This window comes from Haliaeetus albicilla, chromosome 12, assembly GCF_947461875.1.
Source record: "Haliaeetus albicilla chromosome 12, bHalAlb1.1, whole genome shotgun sequence".
Classification (NCBI taxonomy): Eukaryota; Metazoa; Chordata; class Aves; order Accipitriformes; family Accipitridae; genus Haliaeetus; species Haliaeetus albicilla.
This window is the reverse complement of record NC_091494.1, coordinates 39,890,151-39,917,878: the sequence shown is the minus strand read 5'-3', so window position 1 is coordinate 39,917,878 and position 27,728 is coordinate 39,890,151. Positions and strand designations below refer to the sequence as shown.

At 37.5% G+C, this 27,728-nt stretch overlaps 1 protein-coding gene across 3 annotated transcripts in view; it reads left to right on the top strand.

Annotated features, from left to right (window-relative positions):
* Positions 1–436: 436 nt before the first annotated feature.
* The window catches only part of PRKCA (protein kinase C alpha), a 163,314-nt gene continuing 136,022 nt past the window's right edge, over positions 437–27,728 (top strand). For all 3 annotated transcript variants that reach the window (XM_069799344.1, XM_069799343.1, XM_069799342.1), the window contains exons 1-2: positions 437–641; positions 4,148–4,179. In XM_069799344.1, the coding sequence (XP_069655445.1) occupies positions 469–641; positions 4,148–4,179 (205 nt within the window). In that variant the 5' untranslated portion in view covers positions 437–468. The remainder of the gene's footprint in view (positions 642–4,147; positions 4,180–27,728) is intronic.

Here is a 27,728-nt window from a genome sequence, read left to right as displayed (position 1 = left end):
GTGTATATGAGGGAAGGGAAGGGAGGCCGGTGTGTGGGGGAAGCCGAGCCGGTGTGTGCGGGGAGAGCCGGTCAGCGCGTGTACGAGGGGCGGGAGCCGCTGACGAGAGCCGGCAGGTGCTGACGAGCTCCCCCCGGCGGGGGGCGGCCCCGCTCCGGGCCTGCCCCTCCCCTGCCCGCCCCGTCCCGTCCCGCCCCGCCCGCGGCCGGGGGCTCGCTCACCCCGCGGGCGGAGCAGCCGGCGCCGGCCCGGGGCCGGGATCCTCCTCCCGTTCCCTACGCGCCGGCTCCGACGTCAGGCGCGGGTGAGCGGGAGGCAGCGCCCAGCGCCTCCGTTGCCAGAGACTCGGCGGCCGCCGGACGGGGCGGACGTCGGGGCGGTGACTCCCGGCGCGGCCCGGCTCGGCTGCCGGCGGGGAGGGGATAGGGGGTGGTGGTTGGGGGGGTGGGGGGGGGAGAGGAGGGCGCTATGGCCGACGTGTTCCCGGGCTCCGAGCCCGGCGCGGCCCCGGACGCGGCTCGGCGCTTCGCTCGCAAGGGGGCCCTGAGGCAGAAGAACGTGCACGAGGTGAAGGAGCACAAATTCATCGCGCGCTTCTTCAAGCAGCCCACCTTCTGCAGCCACTGCACCGACTTCATCTGGTGAGAGACACCCCCCCCCCCCCGGAGCTCCTCTCGCTCCTCGCACCCACCGGCGGCCCCTCACCTCCGCTCCGGGCCCGCTCAGCTGGAGGGGATTCCCCCCCGTCCCTCCCCTCCCACCCGCCGGTTCCCCGGTGCCGCCGTTCCCACGGGTGACCGCCCCCGGCCTCTTCCCCCCAGGGTCGGGCAGGTGAGCCCCGGCGGGGCAGAGCCGTGTCGCCTCGCTGCCCTCCCGGGCTCCGTCTCACCCACCTCCAGCAGGGCTCTTTGCGGCTCCGAGGGGCTCCTGCCCCAGTCTGGGCGCACCCCGGTTTCGGGGCGGGGGGAGCCCCTCAACTTGCCGGTGCTCGGGGAAAGGGGGTTGGGGACAGCGCCGGCCAAGCGCCGCAGATTGATCAGCGGGTCTGATAGACCCACGCTGGGGATATCGCTCCCCAGATTTGTATTTCCTCACCCCTTGTCCCCTCCCCGAGCCGGGTTCTGCTGGGCTCGGCTTGACTTCACCCGCCAAGCCCCCTTCTCTGTGCCCGCCTTCCTTCCCGTAGCGGAGGGGAGCTCAGCCAGCGCTACAGCTGCTGCAGCAGAAACGGAGGGGTTTCTGTTTCAGGCTGTGGGTGTTGCTGTGTGGCACAACTTCTGCAGCCCTGCCTTTAACTTTGTGATCAGCGCCTGCTTTATTTCCTCCTGCTGCGGAGGGAGGGCAGGGAGATTGGGAAAGCACAGTGACACCGTTGCTACATTACATGTTTAGGAAGGGGAGGTGTTTTTTTTTTTAAGAGAAGGGTTCCTGCTGGAGGGACGGGAGGAAGGGAGGAAAACTTCCTACCAACACCCTCATTACTAAGCTGTTAGGGAAAAAATATACCTATCAGTTCCTGCCATGCCCTCTTCTGGGCAGGATTGCAGCTCCGCTGCAGGCCGAGCCACCCGGCTCTCCCTGCAGCTCCCGGGTTCAGCGCTGCCCTGCCGTGTGGAGTCTGCGGGCTCCTGCCCTGTGCTCTCAGCAGGGTGAAGCAAGGGGAGCGGGTGTGTACCCTTGCATATAGGTGAACGTTTTGTACATTCAGCGAGCGTGCAACGTAAACAACCTGGGCTTCCTCGCCTTCACCTGAGATGTGGCTTAGCTTCAGCCTTGCCCTGCTGCTGAAGTTTTCGCTGCAGGTTTGGTGCTGAAAATGAGAGCTGTGATTTATTTTAGCCAAAGTTGCAAAAGATCTAGAGGGATCCGCACCCAGCTGGCTCCGTGTCTGTGGCAGGTGTCTTGCTCTTTTCGTATGCGTTTATGTGTCTGGACGCAGACCTTTGCCTTCCTTCTTGAGTTTTCCTTGGTTTGCGTGCTGAAGAAAAGACTGTGATTGCTCCAGAAATGACTGAAATACATTTGCAGAGTAAGGAAGGAAAACTGAGATGGTAGACTGCAGAAGAAACAAGTCAACTTTTTGAGTGGGGGTTTTTTTCTTTTTTAAATTATTTTTTCCTATTTGAAAAAAAAATTGCAAAGTTTGGTATTGTAAAAGTGAGAGACCTTCAGAAAGTGCTTCAAAGTTAGTCTAAAACAGAATTAATTGGGAGGTGTGAAAAAACGCTGCAGGGTTATTGTCAGACTGTGTTTGTGCACATAAGCAGTGCAATTGAAAAACCAAGCGGAACACTGTCATGACATGACAGGATGGATTTGAAAGTGAGAGGGTATCCTATAGCTGACAGGTGGCAAGAGGAGCTGTGCTCTTTTGTCTTGCTAGTGGGTCTAAGGAAGCTCTTAATGCTCTTCAGATGAGCATCTGACAGGTCGAAAACTTTTGTTTCATTTCCTTGTTTGAAGATGGGCAACTCTTGAATAAGCATCACACACCATAAAAAGTGCTTCATCTATTTCCAAAATGACATGTGGCAATTAACATATGTTTTAAGGTTTAGAGTAGTAAATACAACCTTTCAATGAAACAGATTTTTTTTTTCTTAGATTACCTTTGACCAGGTAATATTTACCAAAGTAATTTAGCGCCTCCTTACCTTCTTAAACAACTTTCAGTTATCTGCTTTGTTTCTGAAGTGTTGGTATTTTTTTGAAGACCTTTTACTTAAAATACTTTGTAACTGATCAGGGAGTGGAGTGGACTGCAGCTGGTTAGTGTATGAATTCAGCTCAAAACACTGAAGAATGGCTATGCTTTTAGCATAGGTAATACAGGAAAGTTCTTTACAAATAAGTCTGTTTAAAAGGATGAAAAATTATCTAAAGTCTGTTTCTTAGTCCTGCTGTCAGCTTTCCTGCAATCGCGTTTGCACACTTCTAGTACATGCTTTTTACATTTGTGAAGACAAGAGATAACAGCAGCAGAATGACAGTACAGTATAGTCACATATGCTGCCAAGTAAACAAACAATTTTATATTTCTTCTGGTTTTCTTAGTTTAGGCCTACTTATAACAATAACAGGCAGAGACTTTTGCGTAGAAATTTATGGAAATGCTCAAAGCTATGTAATTTCAGTTTCTACCTGAAGTAACAGTGTACTAAAGGTTTTGTCTCTCTCCAAATAAATAAATAAATAAAGTGGGAAAACTGTTGATATAATTTTTAAAAACCATTTCCACAAAGTTGATAATTAAACTTCACGTCGTTAGTTGCACAGAGCCTGCTGGCTAGCTTCTACCATTCATAGCTTTTGTTCATTTGTCTTTGAGTGTAAGCAGCTCCAGCTCTCCAGATGAAAAACGTTCTGCAGAGAGGGAAAATGCAGAGAAGTGTTTATAGCAAGGATACTCAAATAATTTATTTTTGCGTAAAGAGAATGTTCAATGTTTAAAGAGAAACAAGTAAATAAAACCAACAACAGTGCAATTTGCCAGAGGTATAATATATGTTGGAACTCTGGATACCACATACAATGCTTTTGTCACTGTATTCGTTGGTAAAGTATTACGCGCACATTTGTATTTTGTTATGGAAACGAAGCAAGGAAGCTGGAAGAATAATCAGTATGAAACCAATGGGCCTGTCTTCTCATTTATATTGAAACAGGCAAAACCTTTAACCTGCCTCCTTTCCATACAACAAATGACTGGTGTCTAGCTGAGACGCGTAACAGCATCAGCATGCAATCCTAAAATTTGGATGAAAAACTAAGTCTGGTTTGTTTTATATGCCTTTGCTAGAACTTGGAATATTTTACATTGCTGTTAAGTATATATGTGGCATTAAATGAGTTGAAATATTATGCAGTAATCACAGATGATGATAATTGTAGATCCAAAATAGCTTGTAAAATAATAATAATAAAAAAATTATTGCCAGAAGCTGAAATTACATGGCTGGTGACAGCTATTGTTCTGTGCTTTGAAATGGGTGGGTTGTTCTGTGTTGTATATTTTAAAATCTGTTGCTGTCGTAGCAAAATCTGAAGTAATTTAATATGAAGCTATTTTTATGTTGTTATAGATCATTGAGAAGAAATTATAACTAAACATACTAAGATAGGTTATTTTTTTTTCTTTTTTGTGCAGGGGATTTGGGAAACAAGGATTTCAGTGCCAAGGTAAGTCACAAATGCTTTGTTGGCTAGCACACATTGTTGCACCTCATTTTGAAGGCAGTCAAAACTTGCCTGCAGCAAGAGGGATACAAGCCTGGAAGTACTAAGCAAGCATCTCTGCCTATGTAAATTCAAAAGGAAGACAATTATTCAGTTAAATAACTCTTGGTATTTATATCATATACATTGAACAGTCAAGTAATTGTTCATACTGTAATAACACAAAAAGTTGGTTTTTTAAATCTCATCATGATAAATGTCATATAATCTGCATGTAGTGCAGCTTCTAACTTTTCATGGAAATAATCTGTACAATTTAGCTTTTGCAGAGACCATTTTTCACATCAGAAGCTCTTGTCTGTGTGGGCGTTTAGGAAAATGGATTCACTTTTTAGTCATACGGCTTCTTTTCATAACCCAAACTCCCTGTTTTTAATTTTTATATGCTGTATGTTTAGGAAGACCTTTGGTTTGAACTATGTTTTAGGACAGGCAGCATTTCTCTGTCTTATGTAATACTTAATTACAAAAAAATCCACTCCTAGAGAATCACTGATTTAATAAATTCTACTAACCTTGAGAAATTGAAAGCTGCTGTAGTGGAAGACAACTATATACATGAAAGCCAGAGCATGATAGGCTGTATTCTCATATTTTCTGTAGTTTTGCCAAGTTCTTATCATTATTTAGCATTTAATCGTAAAATAACCACACCCAACTACTGTTGGTTTTTTTCTGTGTCATACGTTTACCTAATTAGGATGAGGCTTTTTGTCGTTCCTTTCTCTTCCCCCACTTTCTTCCCTATTATTTCACCTGCAGATGTACATTGTGTACTCATTAGCTAGCCTTTTGGTTCTTTCTTTCATTACATTTATTTAATGGTTATTTGCTAATGCTTTAGAGCATATTTGACTATCCTGAATGTTGCTTTTACTTAGTAGTTCGTGAAATTATGGATTCTGTGGTATTTTTGTGAAAGTTGATGTTAGTTGATATTGAAATTAAACCTCTGAGAAACTGAATGTAAAAGAATGATTCCTTTTAAAGATGTTGCAATAAATATTTTTCCTGCTGCAAGTAGAAACTTGCAGACACACACGTATAGTGAAAACGTTGCATGCCTTAGTAAGGTAAGCATGCAACCCTGATTTTACCATGAATCTTGTATACAACTTCCTCTGTGTCCCAAAATGTTAATATTAAATTTTGTAGATATCCTCCATTTTTTTGCTACTCATTGCATCTGAAGCAGTGCTATAGATCAGCCTGTAGTCCTCAGTCAGTAATGGAATGGCATTTCCCGACTCTCATTTAGGATAGCTCAGTGGCTCCTAGTTAAGGAATTATTTAGATGCTCATTAGACATTTCAGTTGGTATACAGAAAATAATTGGGGCTCCATTTAAATTATATAGCTATCCATCTTAAATTTTGTGGTTTGCACAATGTTGACTTTCTCCTGTCTTCCAGTCAGGCAGCTAGTGGCTCAAATTGGACACCATGCACTGATGTGAGCCACAGATCAAAGTTGGTATGGCAGTTCGTTTCCAGTATTTTGGATTCTGTGGCCAGAATTCGTTCTACCATCATAATTCTAGTTAGCTGGGAATAGTTTTGTCTGATGAGGACTTGTCTTTATAAAGCTAGCTAAAAATTTGAATTTAGTCTCATTTTCCCTCCAAACATCATCCATGAACACAACCAAGATTAAAAGCGGTAGAGCAGCTTGATTTTATTTTTAAATGCTTCAGAAGTGATACTTTTTAGGAATCTAAATATGTTCAGACCTGACTTTTGTCTGCATCAGAGCAAGATTCTGCAGTTTCTCTCTGATGGAGACTTTTGTATTCAGTGTTCTTGTCTGTATTCTTATACAGTCAAAATCTCCAAGAAATATTCAAATTATAGGTAGTTTGTAGCAAGCTATTGTTGGTGCACTAATAAGTTTAAGTAGTGGGGTTTTTTTGCTATCATTCATTAAATTCGATTGTGATCAAGATCAAAGAGATCATACTCTTGGGACAATAGTCTTGAAAAATAAAACTTCCATGATAAAGCTAAGCAGCTGAATCAATTTTTTTCAGTTCAACTTTCTGAAGCTTCCATCTAAAAAGTCACCAGCTAAAGCTGGAAAGACAAATTCATGAGAACATGAAGAATTAAAAAACAAAAGTGTGAAACCAGAAGGTGGGTTGCAAAAAAACCCCCTAGTTTCTTTAATTAAGCAACAACCTTTACAGAAAAGAATGACAAATGAAGAATAAAATGGAAATTTCAGTATGACATGAAGGAAAGGAAAGAATATTACAGTGACAGCTCCTCATATAACTATAGGTCTTGGTCTGTCAGAGTTTCCATTATAAGAAAATTTTTTAGCTCTGTTTTCAAGAGTATTGTAAAATCTCCTGCTAGACAGAAGCTTGATGTCAGGCAGGTTTCAGAGTTGGATGGGTTTATTATTTCCAAAGTTGTTTAAAATTCCTCTGGCCTTTGTTACCAAAGGGAAGGGGAAAGGTCCATAATACTAATGCATCAAACTCAAATGATGTTTCTACTCTAAGAAATTGCAATTATTCTGTGAATATTTCTGTTAATAATTCTTTAATTAAACAAAAGTGTTTAATATCTAACTTAGTGTTTATGCAGTATTAAATGTTGCGGCTAACACAGTATGTTTTTATATATTTTTAAAACTTCCTTTAAAAAGGTGTCACACAAAATGTAGTTCTAGTTTTATTTTCAAGAGATGCCCTCAAAAGAAAATATTTTTATGTTTAAATTTTATTTAAATTAAAACTTAATGCTATACTGTAATGATCTTTTTTTTTGGACCATTAATACCTTTTTGCATTGGGCTTGCTTTGAGCCTTGGAACATGTTTTCAAATGTATGTAATCACTTTTGTTTTCTGATTTCAATGACTATGTTTCTGCTGTAGTGTTCAGCTTCAGCATTATGTGAAAACATTTAAATGAGTTCTTTGGAATTGAAGAGAAATATTTTCATTTATTTTGTTAAAAAGCTTTGCAAAATTCTCTCCCCCACCTTATTTTTATGGGATCCCTATGAATTTGCAAAAGACAATAAATTCAGTTTTGGTATGGCTTTTAATGCCCTTAATGAGGCAGAGGTTCGGGGTGCAATTGCATTATTACTGCGCAAATGCTTAGCAAGAGACAGTCCACAGCCTAAGTAGTTTGTCTTTCTTAATGCGTGTAATCTAATGTGGCTAGCTACTGTATATACTAGCAAATAGTATTCAGAATGCCTACTTAGGTTTACAGCTATGAGTTGTGATATGTTATTTCATGGAGAGGCTGCAGAATTCTGTTGTATTATCAGAAATAAGTTTTTCAGAGAGGGGGTTTGGGGTCAAAAAGTAGCAGTGGAAGAAGTCTGGGCCTGTCCTTGTTAATATATGAATTTGAAAATGAACTTGAAAGAGTTCAGCTGGATTAACTTTCTCCGAAGGAATATATTTTTACTGCCTCCTGTTATTAGGAATTTTTGCTGTTTGATATTTGTGTTTTATTGTTGATTTATGCAAACATAAACTATTCTAAAATATTGTGCTTTTGAAACAGGAGTTCTTATTCTGCTGTTTTGTTTTTGCTGTTTTCTGTTGATTGTCTTTGTGATAGCAAAAACATGATGGTAAGATGATTTAAGGGAGTTACGGCTTTGTTTTGTTTTCTTACATTGTCAAGTAGGACAGTAAGCTTTCTGTAATGCTGAAAGCTTTTCTCTGACGTGCACCTGGAAATACTGCAAGAGGTATGTGAAAATTGGAATAATTTAAAATGTTTTTGAATCTGCCACACTATGAAAGTTCCTCTTTTAAGAAAGCAGACTTTAAATTAATCAAGCTTTTAAGTTAAATTTTGACTTCATCATTCTTTTGATACTAACTGTTATACTCAGAGTATAACCTGGATCTGTTTCTGTTTGATTTGTAAGAAAAGTTTTTCTGGTGAACCGAGCACAACAAAGAGTGATTCACCAAGATGTGAAGAATGTATATTGAAGAATGTGTATTTATTTATGTTTAGAGGTTGTTTTAAGTTCAGCACTGAAGGCTCAGCAAGTTCCTCAAGGTGAAAATATTTTTAGTTACAGTACTGTAAATGCAATCAACTCGTGTTCCTGATTAAGGCCCTGTTGTTAATTCTTTCCCAAACAGTCAAAATTTGTAGTTATTAACTGCAAGTTTTCCCTCTTTTCTATGGTTTCTGCAGGGTCTACTGAAGTGCAATGTTCTGCTATAGTTCAGCTTTGAAATATCTTTGGTTTAAGGACAATAACTAGCTAAGGAAGTCTTTCACGTTTGTTTTCTAATTTACATAAATAAAAATTAGAGAAATCAATTAAAGCAGATTATGTTTAGCTAATCTGTGCAACTAATGCTCTTTCCACTTTTTTTTCCTATCTTCCCTCAATTTATTTTCAGACTATTTTTTTCTGAATGTTGAATTTTATCTTAGCGTGGTAAGCTTTTTGGAATAGCTTGTGTCATGCTAGGTACGCTTCCTAACACTGCTGGTTCTGGACTAGTTAGACATCTATAACAACTCCTTCACTAAAAATGCAAATGGTTGGATTTTATTCTTTTTTTACTGTCCTTGCAAATTGTAATGTTGGCACATTAAAACACCACTTCATTTCCTCTGCATTATCTTTTATCCCCTAGTTCTTGACCTCTCTTCTACAGCGAAAAGACCAAAGAACCCACTGATGCCGCCTCTTTTTTAAATCATGTATTTTTGTTAAAAACATTGTATTAAAGGTCTCTGTAGAGAGGTGGCCGAGAAACTAATTTTTAATGCTATATCTGTGATCTGCAGATTTGAACCAATGAAACCTCTGAACACCTGTGACCTGGTTGACATGTACAGTTTGTATTAATCCTCAGCTCTGTTATAACATGTTTATAGAGGAAGCAGCACAATTCATTCTTCCTTGTGTATGGATCAAGGCTTAGTTCTTGGTTTTCTATCCTGATAGTTGTGTTTCCCCTACCAACAGTTTCTTGTTTATTTTACTATCTTAATTTTCCTTTGTAACCCAAAAAAAAGCTAATAAAGAAAAACGTATTACATTGCTGTGTTGCTTCTCATAAAAATATTTTCTGTCTTCCTTCCTTGGAAATGTTATTGCCAAAGGGTGGATAAGACATAAAGCATCCCCTCTATGCCAGAACTCCTTCTCTTGTATCATTATCATTTTTGTTTTGAGATTGGATATTACAGACGCATTGAACAATGTGTTTTTCTTTGCGCTTTTTATATTACTTATTAGTCATGTGCTACAGTTTATATTAACTAACATTTCTATAAGCCTGAGATTGAGAAATGAATTCTATGGATGTCTCTAAAAGTCTGACTGTTGATGCTTTCTATGTAACTTAACAGTCAGCATGAAATCTTCTGAAATGGAAACTTAGTATAGATATACTTAAAGCAGGTGACTCGTTAATGTATTTTCATGCAACTTGGAGGTATCTGTTAAAAAATGGAACCCCCCGGGTGAAAACCAAACACATACACACACCCCCCAACAAAAAAGAACAAAACAAAAAAACCCACCTGGGAGCATAAATTGTATCTGCGCACAGACAGTTTCCATAATTCCTCTAGCCAGCATTGTCCTTTCTGCTGGCCTTTTGCCCTCCACCTAATCTGTGGACTGCATATCTGTGGACTCCTTCTCAAAGGACAGTCACTTTGATGATCTGCAGATATCTGACATACAGATTATAAGCATGCAGATAAGATGCTTGTTGTGCATTTGTCTTGTCAGCTTTTATTTATTTATTCTTCCCCTCCTTCGACTGTTCCTTTCGTTCCCTTTTCAATGTATGTCCCATATTATGAGGAAATATGGTCCTGTTAATTGCCTGATACCAGTGTAAGTTGAGATTCTGTTCCTATCCCTGCAGCTAAACTCTGAGAGAACTTTGAAAAATTACCCATATTCCAAGTTTTCACTGAGAACAGCATTGACATGCAGATGAAACTCCTGAGTCTTAATGAGTTCAAATATGTTAGTGTTGGTTCAAATCAGGAAAACCCTTTGGAAATACGTATCCCAGTTGTCCCTGCTTTTGCAGTGCTTTGGTTTGCATTGCTGGGTGGTCTTGGAGCATGCAAAGAGGATTCCTTTTGGGTGATACCAAAGAGAGCTGTGTTACAGCAGCGCATTTAATGTCCTCCAGGTGCTAAAGGGTGTTTGGTTCATGGATCATATGGCAGCTCATCCAACACAAAATCCCTGAAATGTGGGCTGTATGGGTGTCTAGTTCTTAGCACTGTTTTCCTCTATAAATCTGTTCTGGTTGGAATGTTACTTGATAATGTAAACATATAGGTTATGCTTTCAGCAATTGTCTTTGCGCAGGGAAGGGGACATGTTGTCTCTGAGCATTGTTGCTCTATAGAAACAACAACAGGGCATCTTTGTCAGAAGAGGGAAGATACATGTATTCATGTTGGTGAGGATTCTCTGTTACTACAATCATGTGCATTGCAAAAAAATTCTATATATCAAATAGTATGAGTCACCATACCTGGAGGTATTTAAAAGATGTGTAGATATGGTTCTCAGGGACATGGTTTAGTGGTGGACTTGGCAGTGCTAGGTTAACAGTTGGACTTGATGATCTTAAAGGTCTTTTCCAACCTAAACGATTCTATGATTCTAGATGCACAATACACAATTCACTAAATATACAATTCACTCAACACAGAACATGACAGTAAAATAGAGAAATATGCCATTGTACTTCTGTTTTCCAGAAAATTTCCTTGGTGATATTGTGCTCATCAAAGCTGGAATGTAACTAAATCTTATCTTGCAGCAAAAGGTTTTTTAGTTGTATTACACTTCAAGGGCAAAACCATCTTCACCCTTCCCACACTTCTAACATGTGAAGTTTTCTTTTGTTTACTTGAATCAGTTAGATATCCCAGCAGTGTGTTCCAGTTAAAAGAAACTGACTGTTCCAGTGCCCTGGATGTAATTCTGTGAAGCTCTTCAGCTTCTAATTAAACATGTGGGAGTGATAGCTCATTCTGAGTTGACAGATAAACCAGTTTGAGTCCTGGGCAAGTTAAAGTTTGGCATATTCTTTATTTTCCCCTCTGCTTTGGTGTAATACTGCACATCAACTGCTGATATGCAGCCACATATGGTGTTAATTTTATACAAGATTTTTGCGGATGAGAGTGACTTATGCCATGAGCGGAATTTAATGAACTGTTGGAAAGAAAGTTGCAGAAAGATGAAGAAAACAGATTTCCCTGTTGAGATGCATTGATAATTGTGTCTTTTATGTTTGTTTTTGTGGGCTGTTTCTCTTTAGGGTAAAAGGTAAAAATAATAAGTAATTTAATAAATACTTTAGGCTTAGTTCCACAGCTTTTACATCTGCAGTAGAAAGCATGAAAGTGTAAGAGTGAAGGATGTTATGTATAATTAATAACAGGAACTACTCTTTAAGAGTTTTTAAATTCTTGTAGATGCTGAACGTTATAATTCTAACTGATTTCAGCAGTGCTTGTTGAAGACTTGTAGAGGCTGGGAGAGCTTGGGAGTTGGTTATCAGCTGTTAATTTTTCAGCTGCACCTATTTATGAATACTGCCTTCTATAAATGTAATTCATAACAGTTACCTTTTAAGTCAGGCAACTGAACGTGTGTGTATGTATCTTTCTGTGGATTTCATTGTCATTTACTCTGATGTCTTAATTATAATTCAATTTACATGAAGTTTTTTGGTTCCTTTCTGCAATTAGGTAACCTAGACTGTAGGGTACTGCAGACACATAGGCCTTTTTTCAGAATATCTTCTAGTGACTTCATGTAGATTTTGAAATCACATTACGGTCTTTATTAATTAAAACCTTTTCAGCAAATGAGCTTTATTAGAAGTCTGAAATACATCTCTATAAATGTAGAAGCTTACCGGAATTATTATTTTTGTCTGTCCCCTATTGTTTACAAAATGTCTTTTTTTTTTAATAATTTATTTAGACTGATACAGAAACATACTTTGTGAACTAAAAATGCAAGTTTGTCCAGAAACAGCAAAATATGGTCATTATTACTCTCTTAATTTGCTACTTTCTAGTTTTTAAAATGAAGCTGCAAAATTCTAATTAATGCTTGTCTTTATACCATGGCCAGTCAAGATTTAGTAAAACATTTACTCTTCATTTGCAGTCACACAGGTTTTTGACACTGTCAGAAGTGTCTGTGAATGGACAATGATCAACAGAATAGCTCATATGGGACATTCAAGGCTTTATTTACCTTATGTAATAATTGTCAAGTTGTTCTCTTTTTTCTTTTTGCTAAGAAAATACCCCATATTTGGAAAACAAAATTGTAATTTTTAACTAGTTGCAGCCTTTGCCCCCTTTTTTTTAGCTTCATTCAAAAGAATTGTATAATGCTATTAATATTGTATATGTTGCAAGCATTTGTATATAGATAAATGAAGCTTGTAATTGCATTTGGAAGTCGCAATTTTTATTCTGGAGCAAAACTTTATGAAGGTTGTGTTCTTGAAAATTAGACATGTTTTTCCTTCCAAATGATCATTTAAATGATAGCGTAATGAATATTGATACCAATTTAATTAACCATTTTCAAATTTTAAATCTACGAGAATCAGTTGTTTAGAAATTGGGGTTCTGTAGGCTTGGATTTCAAAGCCACTACTAATGTACATGATTGTGTCTACTTAATATATGTTGGAAAAAGATTAGTGACTCAAAAAAGTGGGTGAGATACCGTCCTTCCTTATTTTACTATTAAATGTGGGAAGAGTACATTACACAAGGTACAGACTGAAGACAGAAATTTTCATTTTGAATGAGTGTTGAACTTTATTCCCAATGCAACTCTCTTTCCAAAGCACAGATATTTCACTCTCCATTTTCATTTAAAATTAATAGCATTTTTAACTTCTCTGGAATGCGTGCTAAATGCGTTCCTCAGTAAACAAACATTACTCATGTACGAGGATGAGTTGGAAGAATAGTTTAGGTTCTTTCAACTTCTAGTCTGTGCCAGGTTATTACTTTGTTCTTTACTCACCAGGACATCAGCCAGAGTCCACTTCAAAGTATTCTTGTCCTCAAGAAATTGGTCATTTTAATATGGAAAAAAAAAAAAAAGTGAATCTTTCTGTGCTGGCAAAGAGTGCAGGAAGAAGCCTTGTCTTATGAAAAGGTATGGGGTACCTTAGTGTTTTAGTGGATTGATTTTAAAAGTTACTTTGTTTCCTAAGACGTTATTGTTAGGAATCGCTATCTGCATTCTTATCACTTTTCTCTGCAGATAAGCTGGAACAAACTTTTGGAAGGTGCAAAATGATCCCACTCATAATTGCTTTTGCTTGCTGAATATGTCTCTGCAGTGTCATTCTTTCTGCTTCTGTGTCACACTGCATGCATTTCCATGGCAGCTTCTGATTCTCTGGGCAAAGAAGTGTTACCTAGTGCCTGTTACCTGAACTAGTTTTCCATTTTTTGCACGCAAGCTTTGAGCCACAGAGAATTTTTGTGCGTCTGAAGATGATGACATCCTGCTAGTTGATGACAGGTTCTGGGCATCTCGATTCTCTCCTATTCCAGAATTTTATAAAATAAATGGATTTCAACCTAACAATTCCCTGAATTTGTTTGACTTGGAGGAATTGTTAAAAAATAATCATGTTACAATAAATATAGAAATAGACTAATGCAACAGAATTGATTATAAGGGTTTGATGGGTTGTTTTTTTTTTTAAGTTTTTCCATCAAGGCAAGTTAGTTGATTGAATTTGTGATGTGCCCTAAAATTAGTCAGATTTTGTATTGCTCTTACCTTGTTTGCTAACTTTTACTTTAAGTGAATTAAATTTGAGAGCATTCCAAGTGTGTCAGTCTTATATCTTCCTTTCTTGTCATCAGCTTTTACAAATTACATCTGTTGGATATATTTTTGTAAAATGGAACTTCTCTGTTAATACAAGCGAATGCAAACATAGCAGAAAGCAATAGGTACAATCCTCTGCATAGATATCTTTCAGTTCTTCTGTATGTGTATAGGCCCATTAAGACAAATGTTGCGAGATTACAGAAAGAAGGGAGAAAAACATAATTTTGTTTATGTTCTGTTTCATATATTTTGGTACCTAGATATTGCTCAGATTTCCTTTTGACGTTATTGGGGGATCCTCAGGTGTGAGCCTTTAAAATGCAGTAAAGGCTCAATAAATCTAGTTGTGTAGCTTAGTAGAACTGTTTCTTGTGGTGTCTCCATTGCATTGTATGTCTGTGACAAACACACACAACTGTTGCAACTGTCTGTAAACCCTGGGGAATAAAAGTGTATTTTGTTAAATATGAAAACTTACTAAAATTCTATTCTTATCCCAGTATATCAGTGGGCAGAAAGGTGGTGTTTTTTCATGGTAATTTATTTCTTTGTGTTGCTATTTGCTTGTCTAAATCTGACCTATATGTTGGTACATACAGTATAGGTTCTTTAGTATTAGTTTCTGAATTGCTTATACAGTAATATCCCTGATTTACCTGTAAAAAGGAGAATTGGAAAACAGTGTAGTTGCTGAAGAGGGTTTTAAAGTGCTAGTGGTGGATATGTTTTACGCTTTTTTTTTCTTAGAAGTGGTATTGTTTCCTAACAGGTTATATAGTCATTATGCCAACTGCACAGCATGCTATTGCATTAGATGATTTTATGCTGTGGTGTTCTGTATGCTATTGCCAGTCGTTTCACTGAGTAGTACTTTTAAGTGTTTCATTCTGCCTTAGATATCCAGGTGTGCCGGATAAATCTTGTAGGCTGTAAAACTGATGCCTGCCCTTGTTAACATATGTGTAGAAGTCAGCAAAGCTTAGTTCTAAGATTTTTGCAAAACTGAAGTCTTGTGTCAGCTTCCTGATGCTGTGTAATGAGGAACAGTTTAGTTGTCATGTTTGTGTAAAGTTCTGTTCATTTAATGAAGCTTGAGCTTGGGTTTCTTTGAACACTTTGCAAAACCAAAATTACATTGTGTATTATTAAACTTGGTACAAGGCCAGGTGTCATTTTAATTTTGGAATATAAATACATGATATTACAAATATTTAAGGCTTATATTTTATTCATAATTTATATGCTGCATCATCATTTTGTGGCAGCAAATGTTTTACATATTTTCTATGGGTTTGGATACTTGTCAACAAGTATCCTGAAGAAAACAAGGTCCATTAGTTTCAGGGGTACTCCTAGAAGTCCATCAACCAGGACATCCCTGGAAGCCTAGAACTGCTTTAGTATCTGGGACAGATGTAATGGAGCAGATATGTCTGACTTTGACTTTTTGCTTAATATACCTTGTCCTAGTCCAGGTTTCTTTTTTTATAAATACAATAGGAAATGTAATAAGAACACTGTAAAATATTTGATAATAGAGCTGTTTCTATATTGGGAAGAGGGAGGACAAACCTTTGTCACCATTGCATCCCTTTCCTGGTTTCTGTAGGTCTTTGACTTCGGATTCTTTTGTTTCCTGCCTGTGTCTTTAACTTCTCTCTGGGTCTGTGCTATTGTCATTGTGTGTATTTATAATCATACACTGCAACTACAGCTCCAGTTTTTAAACAACCCAGTCACTATAATGGGCATAAAAAGTGCCAAGGCATTTTACTGCTACTGTCATCTTAAGTGCTTTTGAATCCTGATGACAGAACAATAAAATGTGGGTGGTTAGGTTAATGTGACTGACAGTGACTGAGACTTCATGTTAGAAGAATATTGAGTGCACAAATTCACTGATGCAAGGCCATGAATTTATGGACACATCATAATTTTGGAGTATTGATTATTTAAGTAAATGTGTAGCTGAAGATTGGTGAAGGGAATAAAAGACTTCACCATATATCGTTAATGTATTAGGGAGGTCTAATTGGGTTTATGCAGGTTTTCATAACAAGATTTCTGCAAAAAGCATTGATAAATATGCTCAGTAAATTTTAATGAAGTCCTAAATGCTATCCGTGGAGCTCATTTTGTAATTTAAATCAACACGTTAGAGTACTAATTGTAGAACTTACTGTAGAATTAGACTTTTAATAAATCTTGCTCTTTCCTGGCTTTTATTTTAACTTATGCAAATATTGACCTTTGAATTCTTACCATTGCCCATGTTTTATTGAGCCTTGCTTTGAAGGGGCAGGGGATGGATGTGGTATCATCTTTAAGCTTTTGTTGTAATAATTAAAAAGGCAGTGTCAGATGTATGGATCATTTTACATTTAACATAGCAAAATGAAAAGCAAATCAGTGATAAAATCAGTAGGGTTAATTTTAGAACCATCAAATGCGAAGTGCAGAGAATGGAAACTAGGCTGGCCAGCAGGTAGCATAACTGATGTATTTCCAGAACTTTGAAAACACAGTTCATATCAGTCCTGCAGTCAGGGGTACTCTTTGTAAGAGTGTAGGATCGTATTCATGTTGAGCCAATAAATGTTCTTAATATATTAAAGCCTGGATCTTGCAAGCTGCTTTGTATGAATGGATCAGTATCATGGTCAATGAACGTCTATCTATTACATTGTTTTATATGGAAAAACCATTGGGATGTGACCTTAATCTGTAGTTAATAGTATAGGCTTTAATACTTATTTTTGTTTGCAGTGCAGAGATCCTCTGAATAACTGAAGCCTCATACTATGCAGAATTCTGCATTAATATTTAGTGAAGTGAGATGCCTTTCATACAGAAGGTTTAGTAACCTAGAGAGACACTAGATGTGCTGATATGTGCATGTATCCTATCACTTTCCATATGTATTTTTTTGAAGTGGAAACTATTTGCTTGAGCTCAGTATTGAAATTGCTATTTAATAGCATGACAATATATCTTAAAATTTTGCATAAAAATATTCTGTCATATAAATAGTTCATATAATTTAAATTATGCTCATTATGGCTGTATGTAAGGACAGAGCTATAAATGCCACCTAAAACATTAACTGGATATAATATATGCCTCATCAGGAGAGAGCAGCCAACTTACAGACCATGCAAAAAAAAAAAAAATTCTCATTATACACAAATGTCTCTTAACACTAATCAAGAAGCAGTAGTAAGAATATGCAACCCTTACTTCCTAGGTAACTCAGAGAATGGCTTCATCTGCTGTGCATGTATAATACATAAATACATCGTGTGAAATAATTTGGATGATTTTACCGTGGTACACAGTGTTGATCCTGTTAAGAAAAGCCTACAGCACACTATTTCTCAGCAAATACAGTTCTCCCAGGCTTAATGATATGGAGATGATTGTTTGTTTTCATTCCCCTGCCTCTTATTTTAGAATATAGTTATCAATGGAGCAAAATATGATATACTTAAAACTTGTTCTCAGCAGATAAGTGCTTGTCACTTAATATGTAACTTCCCTGTTGTGCTGTTATGTGTCAGGAAAGCTCAGATGATGGCTCTGGGAATGTGTTGAGGTCAGAGAAACTAGCTCCTTGAAACAAGTTCTGTCTGTAGTTGCTACTGAGTTTTAGGGCGAATGAGTTCTTCCATTCAGGTTATTTTGCTGTATGCAGTTAATTAAATTCAGAGGATGACAAATCAAATGGGTGATGGGAAAGAGCATGGTTTTCCTTGAGAAAATGCTCAAGAGGTATTTTCTGTTGTGCTCTCTGTAATATTGATAAAAAAATTAATTGTTTTTTTTTGTATCCCCCCCCCCGTTATAGCATATTTTGAAAAAATAGAACCCTTAATTCTAGTTCTTGTGGCATGGGTAGATTATTTATCCCTAGGTTGAGGCTTAAAACTAGAGTAATTTATTCTTCTGTGGTATCTCTTTCTGCAGTTAGAAATTCATCCTGACCTGATGGTGAGATGCAGGGTAGCAGATGCAATCTTTGGATCAACCAGCTACAGCTTTTGTGTTAACCAGTCATCAGGAAATATCACTAAATTACTGGACTACAAAATGCATCTGTTGGAAATATGTTTAAGTCTTTTGTGAAATAGGATGGGAAAAGCGGTACTAGAGTGGGGAGTGGCTTTAGAAACAGCTGTGCTAAACAACAAAGTGTGGGCCATGTGAATGAGCTCTTTTCAGAAATCTAAGCAGACCTAGTTGGAGTTGGGTTCGTGTGGCTTCTCTCCAACTGTTTTGTTTCTCTGACTATTGCATAAGTGAATTCTGTAGTTTGTTCGGGTTTTCTGTCAGTGAAATCTGCCTGTGTGCAAACTGCTGGGCAGTAGCCTAAATGCATATGTGGCTTTCCAACAGTTAAAGCTAGCTGGTTTCGGTTGCTTATATTTCCAGATTTAGTCCCGACTTCGCTAGGCGTGTTGGCTCCTTATTTTTGAAGGAATGCTGTCTTAATTTCTGCATTCAAAAGGAAAGCATTAAGGCTATGAATCAACCCTTTAACATTTGCTTAGCCCTCAACTTTGATATTTTATTAATTTGTTTTAATGGTATAATCCATGTTGCCATGAGGATGCTTTTCAAGGCCACATGCCTGCTCTGAGAAATTGGTGTCCTGCTGTGTTTTGTAACAGCATGTCCTAATTCTAAAGTTGCCTATCATGTAGCCCTGATGCAAGTACTCCCAGCCTTTTCCCTTCCTCGCATCTCACGCTCTCTCTGCACAAGTGCCACAAGCCTCACTTACCTGTTCTTAAAAGCATAGTGACAATTACAGCACCAGGTCTTTGCAAAGCATTGATGTTGCACTTGAAGTAGGAGCCCTGAAGGAAGATAATGAGTTCTGTATTACTTGTTAACACATGATAAAACGTCAGTTTCTTTCAGCAGTCTTGGTAATGAATCCTTGAAAAAATTTCAGACTGAAAATAGAAAAAAATCTTTTTGCTAATGCATATTTTGGACTTTGGTTTTAGGAGAGGTAGAACACTGGTTATTATTTAACGTGTAGTATCTGCATAATAGTTCTAAGATTAGTCAGTGCTGGTTTAAAATGTGAATTGCGTTCAAGTGGAGTTGGAATGTGGAAACCTCTCTCTGTATATCTTATTTGTTAAGTTATCTCGTGAGACTGGTTTACACAAAGATTCTATTGAATAATTCAAAATGTCAGAGCTTGCTTGGCTTCAAAACAGCTATGTCCAAAATGGTTTTTGTGTTGATGGGAAACTCTAAGCTTTCTTCAGAAGAATGCACTAAACCAGTGTGTTTTTTAAAATTGCCTCTGTGTCTCCAGATTATTTTTATGAGAAGAGCCATTTGTGAAGTTGGTGTTTTCTTTTAGGGTTAAAAAAATCTCCATGCTGTCTCCTGAGAAAATACCAAGATGTCTGATAACAGAACTTTTTACTTATAGATTACTGATAAGTTTAAAATGCAAGAGTTTATCAGAGATCCAAACGTTCTAGTTTTCCTTATTACCCATATATGCATATCCTCAGGCTTTCTTTTCACACACGGACTTGCAGATCGTAACGTGCTTGTGGTACTCTGAACTAAAAATGTCTCTGATTTTTTTTAAATGTTGTCTTTAGACAGTAATACTCTGCACTTCTGTCATTGATTTAAGGCTGTCCAAAACATTAAAAATGTAATTACATTGAGTCTCATTTGCGTGTTAGACAAATATTGTCTCCACCTATAAAACAGTGATATTTAGCAGTGCTCAGGTTATACAGATTGTGTCAGAATCAAGAACGTGAGATAAATATTTAAGTCAGGACTCTTTTTTTTTTGTCTGTTTTTCAACATGTTGTACAGAGTCTTGTGCAAAGATGTATTTATGCTTTACAAGAATCCTTGTCCTGAGGAATTTGAATATTAAAGGGATGAGTCAGTATAAGAACAGAACAGTGCATTCAGAGCAGTGATACAGTAGTCTGTACGGTGTTGCTTGATCAGAGCTTCCCCTGTGTTTACCCTTGCTCCTTATTCTGCAGAATAAGGTGTGGGCTTTTTGGCTGGTGGGAAGTTGTGCTTTTTCAAGCAGAATATTATACAGGAGGTCATTGTCTGGAAGCAGAGTCAGTTAATGTGGGCTTTCAATAAGGAATTATTTTTATAACTTGTTATACCTGAAGAATGGGTTATGTTATCTTACTCTTCCATTTAGTTTTCTGATGGGGAAGTGCATTCTCTTCTAAACCTCTTTTGCCTTCTGTAGGATGCTACATGACTCAAGGATTGTTTAAATGAGAACAAATGTAAAATGGATAACTTTCTCAATGGCTGCTTGCTCCTGAGAAATCTGTTCCGAAGATCATCCATGTAGCTGGCATTAGTTCAGTTCTGTGATGAGTTTCTGTAAACTGCAACAACCTTGCCGTGCCAGACCCAAGCTTGTCACTGCTCCAGTATTGTTTTATCACTTGCTTGGTGGGTGTGAATTTAAATTCTGATTTCATAGTTAAAAGATTTTATGTATTTAGGTTGGAAAGTCAGTGCACTGCTTCCTCTGTTTTAGTCCATTACAGGATTTAACTGAGGAAATCCATGCGGGTCTGAGATTTTTTGCAGATTATTATGGATAAGGATAGTGTCTACTACCCTGGCTTTGTTACATCACTGTTTGCAGCTAAAAGGTTATGTGTAAGGGCTGAAGAGGTGAATGTATGTTAAGGTTAGAGTGTGATTTCTACTATATTTCTGAAACTTAGAATCCTTCTAGACCATAGCACTGTTTTTGGGTCATGATTAACACAGTAAAATTTTATCTAGTCATACTAACAGAATCTTGTTATCATCACTGGATTCTGTTTCTAGAGAAGAAATGTTTTGAAAGCTTGTTGCAGATGGTGTCCCATCTTTAAAGATAATAAGATTAAAATGTGCGACAAGGGTGTCTTCAGAAAAAAATGGGATGATGGTGGGATACTGTCACAACCTTTGTGGAGTAGAAAATGATACAATAAATTGATGTCTTAGTGATTTTGATTCTGGTGGAAACTTGGTACAGCTGCATCTTAAAAAGCCTGGAAAAACTATTTATAGTAACTAATTTCTTGCAGATAGCAACAAATTCAGCATGCTATCACCATCTTTGGGATGTTTCCTTATTTGAAGCTGATGGAATGAAAGAGGGATGTATTAAAAATACAGCATATAACACAGCTATAAACCCTCTCAGTTCTAGAAGTATTTGCACTTATTGACACCGCTTATTTCATCCTGGAACACCTTTTTCATCTTCAGCTCCTTCTTTGACCTCAGTTTGAGTCAGCCAGCTTCTTTCTAGTTTAGCAGCTCTCAAGCTGGAGGGAGAGTACGTAACTTATTTTGGAGATGTCAAATGTTTGCATAGCAGCCTGCTTCCTTGCAGGGCTGTGCTGGAGCCTGGAGCAGCAGGGCAGAAGAGTTTAGCCTGAAATGCCTTGGCTTGCCCTACTCAGCCTCTAGAGCCCAGATAGTTCCAACTTCTGGGGTGAAACTTGTGTGGGCTAATTCTCTTCTCTTCTCTCCAACCCTGGAAGGGATTTCTGCCTGGCAAAAGTTTACCTGCCCTGAATTTATGCCATCATGATAGTTATTCATCTGAAACCGTAGGACGAAGGAAATGAGAAACAGGAAGCAGAGGAGAGAGAACAGGAGGAGCCTTGGCAAGAGGGCGAGTGCCATGAACAGGAGAGCTGGGAACCTGCCTGGGCATTCTTTTTCAGGATAGAAGGCAGTGGTTCCCGGAGTATACAGACAGCTGGGTTTACACTTTGGTACAGGTCTTCTGTGTTTTTTAGAACACTTTGCATGTCAAGCTTCAAGAAGGGATGTATTCCAAGAAACTGAAACTTCCACAGGATGTTGTTTTGCACAGATTTGAAAAACTTCAGTTTTGTATTTCACCACTTTCTCACTATTCGGATTTTTATTTGAAATGAAGTATTTCCTTCTAGTTCTTGTTGAGTCTTTAGGAAGACCGTTATGTTTTTTTCAGTTACTCATATTTTATTATTAGCAATAAGCGAAATGTAGTTTGTGCTATTTCATTTCATTAAGCCCTGTGTGATAATACTTGCATCAAAAATGCAATTAGTAAATGGCAGGATCTTTGGCTTGTATTATTTTGCTTTGCCACTAGCAGTCATTTTCACATAAACAAAAAAATATTTTAGAAATTTATTCTGAAACAATTTTTTGATTCTTTAAATGTTAAGTGTAGTCATTTAATATTATAATTACAAATCAATTCAGAATGAAATTCCATGTGACCTCCATCTTTTTCCTTACTTTACTATCATACTCATTTTCTTCTATTACTCTCAACAAATCACGCTCTGAACTACAACAGCCAGCTGGTCTGGGCTAAAAATAGCCTAAGAACCCCTACCCTGTATATTGTGACATTACAGCCTTTTATTTACAGATCTCTTATAAAGAAGAGTAACTTCTATGATGTGTAATGTAGGAAAACTCTGGCACTCTTCATGGGGCGTTTGATGTATTGGAACATGATTTAAGTTTAGCATGCTCGAACAGCATTGTGTGTTATGTTGTTTATCAGAGTAGGGGATTCTGTGAGCAGCCTAGTGCTGTATAATAAGTGCCGTTTAGTTGCTGTATGTGCTAGATTAATCTTCTATTCCTATAGAGTATTTCAGATAGATGCGATATGAAAGAACCCCCCAATTTGTGAATCCCTTCAAGCCCTACTGATGAAATACTATTAAATTCTTTCCTGTTTTGCAATGGAGAGTGGAGGCTGGGAGAGGCACCGGTGTGTAAGTAGGGCATTTCCTGTGGGGATTGCAGCTTGTGTAGATGTAGTTTGACCTTATCAGGTAGTACAGGTATCAGTATCAGCGTAGCTTTGGCAGGGCAGCATTTGACACAAGCTGTAGAACCTGCCTGAGAAGCTGAGTAGCTGTCTGGCAGTCAGTCTGTGCTGGACCTTGCTCTGTGGGTTGCTCTGCCAGGGGTACCTGACCGTGCTTGGGGTCTATCAGGCCTCGATCAGAAACATCACTTAGCACTGCTTGTGGAGGTTTAGAGCGCTGTTGCCCCCCAGCCCTCAGTTGCCTTGCTTTTATTCCTTTAAGAATGGATAAAAATCTGAAAAATGAGCATTATACTTACAATCTATTTTCCTTCTCTAATTTAAAGAGAATACTTAAAACATTTGGGAACTGACACTTTAGAGCCATGCCATTTTTAGGTTGTAAGGAGAATTTCTCAACTTTTTGCCATAGAGCACCTCTGCCAAGGCAAACGTACTTCATGTTTTAAGTGGTAAGACTTCAAATATCTTGCATAGGAAGATCTGGAGCAAACCATTCCACCTCCCCCAAACATTACTCTTTAGAAATAATTAACTAAGGACTATTGATACTGCCAGCCTCATCTTGGTACTAGATAAGCTCTCCTTGGGACTTAGAATGTTTTTTTCTGTGCAGATAGTTCTGAATGAGCATTAACTGTGTATGCCATCTTGTACTTCCTCCTCATTAAAAGTTTCAGTGGATTATTTTACAGGGTTACATGTTCCATTTATGAAATTGTAAAAGGAATTTAAAAAAAGATGATTTAAAACACCTTGTTTCACTTCTGTGAACATTCTCAGAGGTGTTGGTTGTTGGAAATCATTAAATACTTGACTGGACTGTATGTTTTCCACGATACATTGTTTGAATACTACCACTTGATTATTTTTTTTTCCTCGTGTAAATGTTTTCCTTTCTCTCCTTTTTGCCAGTTATCCTGTAAGTAGATTACTTCAAGAATGTTATGACAATTAAAGTTTTCTTATCCTGAGTTTAATAGGGATGGTAACAAAAGCTATACACTGAAGCTTGCTTTGTTTTGACTGTATGTAGAAAGTTTGGGGAACAAGATTTTACTTACCAAAAAACAATCTCAAAAGAATCATTTTAAGGAACTGAAAGAAATGCAGTGCTTACACACTGGTGTGAATGAAGTAATTTTTTGTTTATTTCTGTATTGTTATCACTCTGTGGAAAAGTTCTCAAGGTCTCTTCCTGCTGTGATTTATTTTTCTGTTGTCTTAGTCATTTACAGAAGCCTAGGTGCAAGGTAGTTAAATTCATAACAAAATATTGTTGAAGCTCACTTTGTCCTCAAAATGTTTCAGAAATTTGCTACAGAATACTCATTTATAGTCAATAATAATCTATATTTAGGTAGAGTATTCCACAGCTGAAGTTTTTATTCTGTGCTCAAATCTAGGGAATAAACTCACCAATTGTTTTTAAAGTTAAATTGGTTAAACTGAGTGCTGTTATATCTCATATTTTTTTAATCTTTCAGAGCTTATTTATGGTCAAGTTATCAAGTAATTACAGCATTTAAGACTGAAATAATATTAATTTGAAATCATGATGTAATAAAACTTGAGTTACGTTAGAAGTAACTTTTACATTTCTCCCCAAATATTGTAGTTTTTAATATTCTGAAATGTACAAATTTATTGATTGATTCTTTGTTTTAATTTTAAATAACATCAAAGCCTTACAAATGTCACCCATTAATGAAGATTTCCATTGTATTTGATTGTGGTGGTGAGCCACTGTTTTTGACCTGTAGAACATTGATACATTATTTATATTTATATAATGTTTGAATATAGATACATTTAGGTTTCTATATAAACTTATTTTTAATTGAAACTGTAACCTGTCCTCCTCTTTGATGCTCTTGCTGGGTGGCCTAGAAATGATACATTTCACAATTTAAATGTAGCAAAATTTTGAAATGAGTAATGCCAAAACTGGTGTTCTCATGCTTGAACGCCATGTGCCAGGGAGCTGAGGTATACCCCCAGATGCCAGGCAATTGTAATGGGTTTGATGTACTTTGTTTTCAACCTTTTCATTTTCCCACAAAATTAATTATTCTTTTAACTCCTATATAAAAGAAAATTTTATTCTTGCTAAAAATAGCTGTGGTGCTCATCCCCTTGACTGCATTTTGTTGAGTATTAGGTATCTCTCCTGGCTGTTCTGTATGATGCTTATTTTTAGGGCCTCTATTAATATCTTTAAATATATGATGTAAGAAGACTAAGGCAGTGTTAAACTGGAAAACTTAATTATGGTCTTTGTAGTTTTCACTGTTAAATGTGAGTGGAAATCCATACCAGTGTTTAACAGAGGAAGTTTTAAACAGGAGAAGCTGAAGTCTGTGGAACTGAAGTACGTGACAGCATTTTTGGTATTTCAAAAAGCATGAATTTAAATGAGGGAAGGTGTCTGTGTTTGCGACCACTTCCATTATGTGTATGTTTTGCAGTATTCGGTAATTTATGTAGGAACCTACATGGTCAAACTAATAGTTACTTCAGCCAAAACATGTTGATTAACTGAACACAGTAAATAGAGAGGTTTCCAACCAAATGTTCTATATAGTGCTCTCTGCATATGCAAGATAAAGGTTCTTGTAACTATGGTTATTCTGAGCTGTGCTCTAGATTTTTCACCAGGTTCTGCCATCCTAAACCCCCCCCCCCCCCCAAAAGAAAAAATTATTAATGGAGAGCTTATTAGCCTCTAGTTATTTTCAGTTAAATATCTGAAAGTTTTTTGTTCTTTCTCTTCAGCAACAATTTTAGAATTAAAAATTACCTTTCTGATAGTAGTATCACTTGCTTTTCTCCTGTACTGCTTGTTTACTGCTTTTGTTATTGTTGTACTCTAACTGTTGGAATTGGTTGACAGATACTGAAGATATTTTTTCACTGAGTACTTGAAGACTACGTTTAAAATACAGTCTGCTATTTCAGCACTGATATGCTTTTTATTTCTATCATGTACTTTTTTCACTTACAATGTTGCTAGTGACACTTCTATCTCAGAAGTACTTATGTCATTTGTGACAGTAATCATGTGTTAATCCAAGGACAAATAAGCATGTATTTGTTGTTAATAAGTTTAGGATGAAAACTGCAGGTCATCTGACTGTCGGAAGACAGTTGCCCTGGAATAGCTTTCTGAAGAGATTAGCAGACCAATAAACCGAGTGATTTTAATATGACCTTCCAAAAAGAATTGTGTCGTGGTTGCCAGTAGGAGCAAGGAGCTGGATTCAATTACCCTTGGAGGTTCTTTTCAGTCCTCTGTTCCTAATTAAGTAGGATTTTGCTATATTCAGCTAATAAGTTTTTATTGAGCTAGTAAGTGCTGATATGAGATAGAAAAAATTAATTGAAATGAAAATCCTATTATTATAATATATAGTAGCTGCTATATTAGTGAAAATATAAAAAGTGATGATATGAAGAGTCAAGCATGAGTGAAAAGGCTCTAAGGTTTTTTTACCAGATTTCGTATGTTTTTCCTCCTTACAGGCTGTCACTGTGTCAAAATCTGTTTTGGAGGGGTTTTTTGTATGATGCATTTCAGTAATCTTCTTGTAATCCTATGATAAACTGCTTAGTTTGATGGAGAATGTTAGACATTATTGCTAAAATAGTTGGCCCCTGTGAAATCAGTTTCATTTTATAACATGCTTTCAAAGGATGTACTCTGAACAGCTGTGTAGCTATCATTGCATTAACCTAATCAACCTCTTTTTGAGAAAGAAGGTATGTCCTGGATTAAATTCCTAAAATCAGGCCATTAGGAACAATACCAGACAATCTGCATGATCTTAGAATGTTTACTCTTTTTATGTATGTTCTGTTTTGTGATAAACCTTTCTTATTTCTGTCATTTTCTCTCTTCTTTCATTGCTGTCTTGCTGTGTAGAATTTTTCTGGAACAATTGCACTGGTTATTAAGAGCATTTAACAGTCTCGTAGGCAGGTAAAAGCTGCATATATTCATCTCCTTACTGATGTCTTTCAGGTCTGCTAAGCAAAATAAGTGCCTTAATTTGGAGAAGGACAATTTTGGGCATAAATGTGTGTCATGAGCTTGTAAAAAACCATGTACAGAAGCTGTTGAAAGTCCATATTTGAAGTTATTTTATATTCATTAGAATACAGCATGCTCCTTAATTTGGCTTTGATGTTTTCTTGCTGAATTTTTTTCAGTCCTTTCATTTTCTTATGCCAAATAGACCTAAAATTAGTATGTCCCCTAGGTATAAAGAAGGGAGTGCTTTCATTCCTAAATGATAGATGTGGGGGGAGGGAGGAGAGTGGATTTCTAAAGACTGTCATATTTGTGCAAAAAACATAGATAGGATTTAAACAGTTTGCTAGAGCTTTTTTCCCCCCAATCTTATTTCCTCTGTAACTTGTTTCAAATAATATGTGTTTTTTTAAAAGATCTCTGCATTTAGAGAGATGCAGACATCCATTGGATGCATTAGAAATGCAATAACAAAACTCTGTGCTGTTTTTAAAATGCTCAGGTTATGTGGTATTTGAAAAAGAATTGTCCTGTATCTTCTGCCTTGAAAGTGATGTCTCAGGAAGTGGTGACTGAACTACCTTGATACAGACTGTTTTCCTAGACTAAGTTTATTGGTCATATACCTTGTGCAGTTAGCTTTAGGCAAGCTATTGTATTTTACTTACCTGTACTAAAGATGTCTGAAAATAATGCAAAAGTCAGCAGTAATTTGTAATGGAACTACAGCATCACTTGT